Source organism: Leucopleurus acutus (assembly GCF_964270905.1).
Source record: "Leucopleurus acutus genome assembly, chromosome: 9".
In the NCBI taxonomy this organism is placed as follows: domain Eukaryota; kingdom Metazoa; phylum Chordata; class Mammalia; order Artiodactyla; family Delphinidae; genus Leucopleurus; species Leucopleurus acutus.
Window position 1 is genome coordinate 34,165,307 of NC_139144.1, and position 10,928 is coordinate 34,176,234.

The window sequence follows — 10,928 nt, forward strand, 5'->3', positions numbered from 1 at the left end:
CCTCGACCTGGGGTCAAAAACTCAAACACTAACTGCGGCCAGGCAGTTACTGAATCAGAAGTTGGGAACTTCAATGGTAAACCAAAGCCCAGGCCCCACCCCCAAACTAATGATAATTCGTAGGATTTGGTACCCAGCAGCAGTAGGTCCAGCAAGGAGTAAGCCTTTACAACGCCTCACTGATTCTATTGTGCAGCCAGGGGTGAGAACCACTGCAATTCTAAACCAACGAGGGCAAGATGGGTGTTGATTGCAATGAGATTCGCCAACTTCTCTGAAAAAGTCCAGATCTGCATGGGAACTTTCCCAAACTTTAAAATGTTGGCAAGTAATTTAAAATGTAAAAACTAACTAAATAAAAAAAAACAAACACCCTGGGAGTCAAACAAAACATGGATAGGGGCTCTGTTGGGCGTCAGTTTGTAACCTTCCTTGCAGTTCAACCTTCAGCTTGAAGAAGCAAACTGATACAGAGATAAGTTAAATAACTTGGCCAAGATTAAACGGCGAGTCAGAATAACTGAGTTGGGACTAAAACCCGGTCCTTTTGAATTTAGTTAATGTTCCTTCTATGTTAGGTAAAGAACACTTGGAGATACACTTTAAAAAATGGGTAAGACTGTGGGCAGAGAGAGGGCGTTCCGGGCAGAAAGAATCCCAAGACCAGTGCCCCCAGGCATCCCGTAATCAGCGAAACTGGGCGATTCCTAAATAGACGAAAGTGAACTTGGGCCTTTGAACGAGGAGAATCAACCACGCATGCGCCTTCCACAGGCGGGGCCGCGGAGAGGCAGGTGGAAAGGTGACGAATTACGACCTCCGCTGGCGACGCTCACGTCTCCTGCCGTAAAGGCTGTGTGTTTGGCGCATGCGCATCTCCTTTCTTGTGCGGATTCCCGACGCGGTTGCCGCGGTTGCTGTAGTTTCCTTAGGTGTGTTGCCCGCGCCGTCGCCATGGTGAAGCTGAGCAAAGAGGCCAAGCAGAGGCTGCAGCAGCTTTTCAAGGGAGGCCAGTTTGCCATCCGTTGGGGCTTTATTCCTCTCGTGATTTACCTGGGTCAGTATGAGAAGAATCTGGGAGGAGTCGGGAGGGAAGCGGGTGCGGAGGCCGAGACTCCATTTTTGGTTTGGGGCGGGAGAGAGAAACGCGACCACGCCGCGCGTGCCGTTTGAGGCTGTCTTGTCGAGTGGGGTCGGTCTGAGTTCGAGTTCTTGTTCTGCCCTTTACTTTTTTTTTCGGGAGGGGGGTCTTTAACATGTCACGTAATGTCTCCCATCCTGTTTTTACATCTGTAAACTAGAGGTGACCTACTTTTCTGACTGAGTTAGGACGACCTGACGTATGTGAAAACAACGAATTCACTCTTTGGCACTAGGTAGGTTTTCAGGGCGTTAATCCTCACCTTTCCAGGTGGGCCTAAGTGGAAAGAGACCGGTGAACCTCGTGGGTATGCCATTGCTTTGAGGCATGATTAAGACAATAGTTGTTGGTTGCCTCTGCGTTCTCACCAGGAGTAACGGGTTTACTGGTGAGGAAACCGAGAAGTAGAAAAGTTCTGTTCCTTGCTGAAGGCCACACAGCTGTCACGTGGGGGAGTTATGAACTCAAGCATTGGGGCATCAAGGCCCATACTCTTCACCACTATGCTGTAATGCAAAGATTTGTAAGTGCTCAGGCAAATATTTTCACCTAGGGCTGCACATTGGTAATTTATCCTGTTTCTAGCCTTGGATAGTCTTTTAATTTTAATCTGCCCTATTCAGGCAGTATTGTGGAAAGGAAAGAGTCTCAGCTCTGTCAGTTTGACATTTTCTAAAACCCAGGTTCATATTTCAGAATCCTATGATTTTAACTAGGTGCTGCTTCTTGTTTTTCTTGCCTTTTTTTTTTTTGGTGTGAGATAAAGTACATTCACTCAGTCTTGACAGAGTGTTTGTGCTGGACATTCTCTAGGTAGCTTTGGCTCCCATTTCCCCATGAGTTGCAAGGCAACTGATAACTTGGAGATACTTCAGTATGCAGGACTTAAACAGATCCTTTTCCGCCCTTATTTCTAAAATATTTTTTCTAATATTCTCCAATTGGAGAATTTTAATAAATCTTTTTTTAAAAAAGATTTATTATTTATTTATTTTTGGCTGCGTTGGGTCATAGTTGCGGCATGTGGGATATTTTGTTGCGGTGCGCAGGCTTCTCTCTAGTTGTGGTGTGCAGGTTTTCTCTTCTCTACTTGTGGTGCGCAGGCTCCCAGGGCACATGGGCTCTGTAGTTGTGATGCGTGGGTTCCAGAGCGTGTGGGCTCTGTAATTTGAGGCCAGCCAGCTCACTAGTTGTGGCACTCGGGCTTAGTTGCCCTGTGGCATGTGGGATCTTAGTTCCCTGACCAGGGATTGAATCCGCGTCCCCTGCATTGTAGGGTGGATTCTTTACCAGCGGACTGCCGGAGGAGTCCCTCCCTGATTTTGAACGCATTTTTAAAAGAAGCATTACTTTGCCAGATTTTAGTGACTTTGTATAGGTATCAAAGGTTAGGGCAAGTAATTGGGACACCCTGCTCTTACAGGCTGTTATTCCCCTCTTTCTTCCAGACTCATCCCCACCTCAGCTTTCACTTAATGGTAGAACGGCCCAGTTTGGCTAGTCAAGCACTGGGAGGAACTCTTCTTTTAGCTAAGGAAGGTATGGGGGCTTTGATGCTTCCCCGTCTTTGTGCCATCTCCTTTTTCCATTGTTGTGTATATCGGGTTCGGTTTTAGTCTGCTCTTGCTTTCTTTGTCCCTGTGGTTTCTTTGTTGCTCTGTAAGTCTTCGTGTACCTTTCCCTCCTCCCCTTTTTGAAATTGCTTTTCTACTGCCAGAAAGCTGTAGCTGGTTGTTACATCTGTGTAGCTGGTTGTTACAATCTGTGTATCAGGGGTTTTGGTCGGAAGAGTAGATAATGCTTTCCTTTTCCACCTCATTTTCTTTTTTGTGCACACCAGCTATATTCTCTTTACTAGGACTATCATTATGGTGATTTTTGGTACCCTAGTGTCCAACTCAGGTGGAGATTGATGTTAAGGCTATCTTTTTGTGCTTCTTCCTTGTTAGTCATTGTCTTTTTCCTTATACTGTATCTAAACTTAATTTCATGTCTAACCTAGTTCCCATGCTTTACTTCTCCACCTTAGCTCTCACTAAAAGCTGCAACTGCAGATTGAATTTCTTGTGTAATTTAGGTTCAAACATACCTTTTAGGGCTTCAGGGAGTATAGTGGGAATGTAGTGCTATAATATTGGACCGCTAGTGACATGATGATAAAGAATGTGTTTGGACAGTTACCAACAAAAGGATTTTAATGAGTTACCTGTTGGAAGATAATTCTCCATAGTACCTTGAATTTCTACAAATCTGGTGAGCAGAGGCAGTGACCACCCTTTGTTCCGTATCTTTAAGGATATTGGTAGGGTGAACAGCCTTGGAAAATAGTTCCAGGGCAAAGGGGAGACATGCTCACTGCCCATTATGAAAGATTCTGGTTCCCCAATCTCAGGGTTCGTCTCCTAAATGGTAATACTCTGACTGTAGCTGTTGCTGGGAGTAATAAAGTGTCCTTGTTTCTTTTCTCTTTTTTTTTTTCTTAATAACTAAACTTTCTCCCTTAACATTTTTTTTAAAAAATTTTATTTACTTACTTTTGGCTGTGTTGAGTCTTCGTTGCTGCGTGCGGGCTTTCTCTAGTTGTGGCAAGCGGGGGCTACACTCTTTGTTGCGGTGCGCAGGCTTCTCATTGCCGTGGCTTTTCTTGTTGTGGTGCACGGGCTTAGTTGCTCCATGGCATGTCGCATCTTCCAGGACCAGGGATCGAAACCGTGTCCCCTGCGTTGGCAGGCAGATTCCTAACCACTGCGCCACCAGGGAAATCCTGTCCTTGTTTCTGACTTGGAATCTTGTATCTTCTACCAGCATCTGTGAAACTGGTGGGCCAGTTTGTTGTCTTGAAAATGGGATAAAATTTCATACTCCACAGTTCTTAATGCCAAGTCCAATTTTAATCAGTTATTTCAGCAAATAAGTATATATGTTGTCTAGTTAATTGATATATTTTAAAAGGTAAAAGTTTTATTTAATCGTATTTGTAATGAGTGTTGATTTAATTAAAAATAACTTGAAATTTTTTCCCCCTCTTTCTATCACCAATCTTTGGCTGCTTTATGAAAAGAGTGGTTCATAGGGGATAAAATAAGATATCTTCAATTGTTTCTTTTAAAAAGTATAGTTTAAAAAAAATCTCTGTGCTCTTTGTAGTTCATCCAGTGTGATTTGGTTGTTGTGATATCTTTTTTGTGGGTAATGACTAATAATGAAAGAGTGTGTGCTAAGGGTTGCTGTGCTAATTGTGTGTATTATAGGAATAAGGTAGTTTTTCTTCCCTACTGATTAGTTCTGCACATAATCACATACTCTAGTGAAGATTCAAGACTGTTCTGTTGCGCAGGTAAATCTAGGTAATTCTGGTAGATCTGGATATCATTCTAGCTACCCTAGATTGATTTAAAAAGAAAAAGTCTTGATTGTAAATTTTTTGTCTGCTAGGGTTTTAATTAGTTTTTATTCTCTTTCTCTTTCTTCCCTCCCCATCTCCCTCAGGATTTAAGAGGGGTGCAGATCCTGGAATGCCTGAACCAACTGTTTTGAGGTACTGCTCTTACAAATAAGCATTGCAGGGCAAACATTCATACATTAGTACTAAGTCATGGCAAGCAAAAGAGAAATAGTGGTACGTATTGTAACAGAGCTTTATCAGTCAAGTGTAGTTTTGGGCTGTTGGAAAACTGCAGCAGTTTGCAGACCAGTCTAACTTATGTTATCAGATAACTGCTTTCTCTCCCCTTCCTAATTTTTATTGGGTTGGCCAAAAAGTTCGTTTGAGTTTTTTGTAAGAATGGATAAAGCCAGACGAAGTTTTTGGCCAGCCCAGTATATACTGCATTGGTGTTATAACCATAATGAAGCACATTTTAAAAGGAAAAGAACTAACTTATCCTACCACTTTAAAAGCTGAACTGTTTTTAATACCTGTATTCCTGTCTTATCCTTATTCAGATAAATACGGCCTTTTATGTCATTCTAACAAGAGTACAGAGAATTTTGTTTTTTTCACCCAATGTTAGAGTTGATAGCCCATATATTTTCTAGTTGTTGATCACTTAGGTTTTTCAGTTTTTTAGTATTTCAAATAACAATATAACAAACATTTTTACGTGCATAGGTTTTGATTTATTTCCTTATCAAAGTGTATGAACATCTGTGACTCTGAAAATGCATTGTCAAATTTTTTTCTCTGAAACAACCTTGTAGTTGTTGGATAAGCACTTGTGAAAACTTCCACACACACAACACACACAGATATACGGAGTATATATATTCATATACTCAGACGTATGTGTGTGTGTATGTATATACTTGTGAAAGCCATATGTATGCGTGTGTGTGTGTATATGTGTATGTGTGAAGGCAGAATCTGGAACAGGCAGGATTGCTCTGTAGAAAGGACTGGCACTATGATGTCTAGGACCCCTGCACAGGTACTGTGGGATTTCAGCTTTACCCTCTGTCTTAAGACATTTATTGATTGTCCTAACAGACTTTTCACTGGCTATTCTAGGTCTTCAGCTTCTTCAGACTTCTAATCTAAGCCACTCTTTTCTAGAATGAGCAGAAATAATAATAGTCATGTTACTAACTGTCATTTACAGTGTGTCAGCCACTGTTTTAAGTGCTTTATGTGCAGTTATCTCTAATTGTCACTTCAGTCCTTCAGAGCCGATCACACAGTCAGTAGGTGGTAGAGTATGTCTGTCTCCAAGGCTTACGCACTTTCCACTGGGTCATGTGGCCTCCCTAGGTAATATGACCTGTTACTTAGCACAGTGCCATCTGATATGAATTTCCTCCATCTTCTCTCACTTGCCGGTCTCTCCTTTCTCAAAGCAAGGGTTTTTCCTTCTTAAGGGTTACTGCCATGTGTGCCCTCTTTGTGTCCATTTGTGCTGTTACTCTCTTTTCCCTGATACAGTTCTTCAGTAAATGGTCTTCACTCACTGCTTCCTTTCTTCACTTTTCTCTTTCTTTAACCTTTTATGGTAGAGCTTCTTAAAACTGCTTTCAAAGGTCCCCACCAAGCTCCTTTTTTTAGCCTTTACTCTTTGAACTATCAGTTTTCTTTTTTGTGAAATGGGGTTTCAGGTAATGTATCTGCTACTGAGTAGCCGATTGACCTCAGACCAGTTATTTCCTTAGGGAAACAGTACCTTAGGAAACATTATCAGAGATGGAACTACCTGGTCAAGCTGTGTGAACATTTTCCAAGCCCTGAAAGTTACCATCAAATACTTCTTCCCAAGAGGCCATTAACCTTTTTAAGATAAGTTTTCTCTTTTATAAGTTGGGCATACTATCTACTTTATAAGATTGCGATGAGGATTGAATAAGAAAATTGTGTGTAAAGTATTACAGTGCTTGACAAGTAATGTTTGAGCAGTAAACTATTAATAATAATTTTTAATCTTTTCGATGTCACCTCATTTACCGCACTTCTTTCTCCTGTGAGAACTATGCTCTAGCTACATGACACTGCATGCTAATCCCAGAATAAACTGTATTTTTTCGTGCCTTTGTATGCTTATTCTCCCTCAGCCTGGAATGCTTCTTCCATTCAGTTTTCACTTGTCTAGAAAAGCCCAATCTCAAATGTCACCTCTTCCCTAAATCTTTTCCCCCTTCTCCTAACTGAAATTGCACCATTTTTTGTGTTCCTAGAGTATTCTTTTGTGTCTTTCATTCTTTGCTTTGTATTATGCTTGTTGCTTATTTGCATTCTATGTTGTCCTGCAAGTACCTAAAGTAGCTGCCAACTACTTTGGCAACACTTTTTAAATGTTGAATTAACTTAATTAAATGATCCTAACCTCTTGGTGGTCTTGGAACAGGAATTGATACAGCATTTCCTCCTGTACAGTTTTTAGACTAGACCTGCATCCTGAGAAATAGTGTTTTTTGAGCCCCAGGTGATCCAGGATCCAGAGGTGGTGCTAGATGTACCCTTTTGTTGTACTGGCTTCAGTTATCCCACCAAGAGTTGACCCTTGAAAGTTGCAGACTGGATGAAGCAGCCACCCCCCTGCTTTTTATTTCTTCACCTTACTGTCGTCTCAGTGCTCTTGTCATTGCTGGTGCTGATGATCATTCTTTTCTGTCATTAGGGACATTTTCTGATTTCTTTCCAGGGATATTTGTGATTTAGGAAGGGATTGAGGAATGCTGATAAGAGTTATCCTGTTACAGAATTTCATATACTGTGCTGCTTGCACTGGAGAGACTTGACTGAGAGGTCTTCCTGGGTTACCTGGTCTGTACCCTGAAAGGAATAGACTTGTATCTGCCAGGCTTTTCAGTAATGTAAATGTTTTATTAATATAAAACTTATTTAGCAATATAAAGTTTATTGTTTATATATAAATTTATGTATATCACACTTGTGGAGATAATATGGTTCATGATTTACTGGTCTGTTTCCCTTGTTAAGTTGTTAGATTCCTTGGGATTAGATCCCCATTTGTCTTAGTGTCCTCCTCTTTCACTCAGGATGGTGCATTGTACGTGGTTGGTTGATATGAATGCCTTATTTAAAATGCAGAATTTAATGAATAAGGGACAATATCTTAGTAAAACATTATTTAGGCAAAATATGTGAATACTAAGTAACAGAGAATGATTGTTCCCATTATCTTTATAAAGCCAAGGAAGATTTTCTTTTCTCTCTATCTTAGATGCTCATTACCAGTGAGGAAGAGACTTCGATAAATGAATAATTTGTTTTCATAGCTTAACTGTATGCAAAAATACTTGGGGTTTATTGTGAGATTTTAATACACTTTTGAAAACATTGGAATAGATGCATGTTGGTTTGTTTTATATGTAGAGGGAAAATAATTTCTAAAAATTAACAATGCTCAGATTGTCATTTTGTAATGCAATTTTATTTAAGTTGACATACTACTAGAAACTACATTTTTAATCAACAGGACTTAGAAGTAAAGCACCTCTTGTCTCTTTCCTGGATCTAATAATGATACAGCTTTATTTTCTGGGTTCATCAGTCCTTCATATCAATATTTTGATTGACCTCAATTTATGTTTTCCTTTTTATTTATAATAGGTAACTACAATAAAAAGTAATAAAACTGTATTTCTTTAAATAGGTCTCTATGTTTGTTTTTTTTTTTGCCCAGTGAGATTGATCCTTCTGCTAACTGAATTTGATAGATGAGTAAACACAAACATAAATGTATAAAATCTTCTAATTCTTAAGCTATGTTTAAGAAGTTTTTACTTTGGGGTTTAATTTATTTTTCCTCTTCACAAACATTTTAGCTTACTTTGGGGATAAAGGACTATTTGGTCATCTGGTTTTGGAAGCAATCAATGCAGAGGAACAACATGGAAGGTGTGCACTCTGGCTGGGATAAGAGATGGGACATCGTTCAGACGTTCACCAGTTGGATGGCACAGGGCTCTTACTTCTCAGATGCGTCTGTGGCAGAGTGGAACCTCTACTGACTTATTTATGATAGACTGTATTAAAATAAATGTTTTTTTAACAGTGTTATGCCTTGAGTCCTTCTTGAATTGAACATGATAGGACTGTTAGGTAAAAATTTAGCCTTCTGGTACTTTTTCAAAACAGGGAATCTATGTATGTGCCTAGATGCTACTTTAAAAAAATAAGAAAATTTCCAAGTTAATTCCTGTCCATTCACTTAACAAATGGATTCCAGTTTCCCTTTGCAGTGAATTAATAACTCCTTCTGAGATGTTCTGAAGTAGTAAAAGTAGAGACAGCTGTCTGTGACAAACTGAGTCCTTACTTCCTGTACTGCATTGGAGTAACATTCTCATTAAAAGAAATAGGGTTCTTTGGCTGTGTTGGTAGGGAATGGGCGTGGCATTGGCGAGTTGTGTGTATGATTTGTGAGTTAAACGTGAGTCTAAGATTTCCCTCAGTACTGTTAGGAAGCTAGAGGTGGCTGGGCAAGAGCCCATAGTGAGCTACACAGAATAGTAACACTACCTATTTTCTGATAGAAGAAAAGGCATTTAATGGAACTAGTTTTCAGTTCTGCATCCTGGTTTCCTGGGACCTTTATCTGTATTTGAAGCCCCCCCCCTTTTAAACTTAGCTTTTTTTGTAATTCTAACAAAATAGATCTATTTAGTTAGTTTTGGGAATTGTAATTAATTATAGGAAAGTAGGCCTGAAACAAAGTATGACACGGTTTGGGAGGTGCCCATTGGATTGAATGTTTCTAACATCCAGTGTTAGAGAATGATCATGAATGTAATCTCCGGTAACCGGAGCTATCATTCCAGAAACATCTTATTTCTAATGTAAAACCGTCCTAGCTATTTAAGACTATTTCCTCAAGTTTTGTTACCTTTGCTTAGGAGACAAGGAGACAAGACTATTGTGGAGGCTTATTGCATAAGGGGGTTTTAAAGTGGAATTCTGGAGAGCTAACTGCAGGGAAACCATTTTTGGTATGCACTTAATGTAATTGCTTTAACATTTCCATGAATCGGTACACGTATGATTTTGCTAAAAGCTCTGAGCAGCTTTTAAATCCCCGTAGAATTGCTTAAGATTGTGGCCTTTTTCCCCCACGCCCTCATCCTTTCTACTAAACGTGTTGTCAGTGAATTTTTGTTTAGTTAGTATTTTGGTGCACATTTTTCTTTTTCATTTAGGGTTTCCAGAAATTGAAATAAAGCTATGGCAAGTGTCCACTTTGATAAAATACTAACATGGATAGGAAATGTAACTTTTTTTTTTTCTTTCAGAAGCTAACTTGTAGCTGTTTATAAAACCCCAGAAGATTTTAAAGGAAGAAATCTAGAATTAAATGGAAAGGGACCAGTTCCTTTTTCTCACATCTGAGGAAGCTGAGGAACAGAGTTTAAGCATTTGTTCAAGGCATAGGATAAGAGCTGAGACTAGTACCATTTTAATGTCTGTATCTCTGAAGGTTTGTGAAATGTTTATAACTAAGCTCCCACATTGTATTGAATTTTAGATTCAGGGCAGTGCAATCCAGTTTAGCAAGCATTGGTCTCTGTTCTGTGCTAGGTACTAGAGAGTCCTTACAAATAAGATTATTTCTGACCTTGATTTTGCTTAGGCAAACACTGAGCTGATAGGACCTGATTTGAATCCTGGCCCTGCCGCTTAGTTCCTACTACCCTTGATAGAGTAGTCACTTACTCTATAGACTTGAGTTTCTTCCACAAAATAGGAATAATATTTGCCCCAATGTGTTATTCACTAAACCAGTGGCTGTCATAGCTGATCCCAGACTAGCATCACCTAGAAGCTTGTTAACAATGCATGTGTTGAGGTCTTCTTGAATCAGAAACTGGGGATGAGCCCCAGTGGTCTGTGTGTGTGATTTAATTACTTCAACCATTGTTTTGAATTAAACTTGTTGTTTTGAGTTAGTTGTAGAGTTGAATGCAGTGTAAGAACCCATACAGAAAGATCCCTGTAAACTTTACCTAGTCTCCTCCAATGGTAACATCTTGTAAGTCTGTATACAATATCAGGATATTGACCTTGATACAGTCAGAACTTTTCCATCACCTCAAGGATCCCTCAGGTTGCCATTTTAATAGCCAACCTTCCTCCCTCACACCCCATCCCTGTCCCTAACCCCTGGCAACTAGTAATCTGTTGTCCATCTGTGATTTTCTCATTTCAAGAAAGTTATATCGGGCTTCCCTCGTGGCACAGCGGTTGAGAGTCCGCCTGCCAGTGTAGGGGACGCGGTTTCGATCCCTTGTCTGGGAGGATCCTGCGTGCCACGGAAAAGCTGGGCCCGTGTGCCACAGCTGC

At 40.1% G+C, this 10,928-nt stretch overlaps 1 protein-coding gene across 1 annotated transcript; it reads left to right on the top strand.

Moving 5' to 3' along the window:
• Window positions 1-897: 897 nt before the first annotated feature.
• On the top strand, window positions 898-8,649 carry TOMM7 (translocase of outer mitochondrial membrane 7). The gene is made up of 3 exons (XM_082847066.1): window positions 898-1,057; window positions 4,631-4,679; window positions 8,417-8,649. The coding sequence occupies exons 1-3, from the start codon at window positions 955-957 to the stop codon at window positions 8,430-8,432; spliced, it is 168 nt and encodes a 55-aa protein (XP_082703192.1). The 5' UTR covers window positions 898-954; the 3' UTR covers window positions 8,433-8,649.
• The last annotated feature ends 2,279 nt before the right edge of the window (window positions 8,650-10,928 follow it).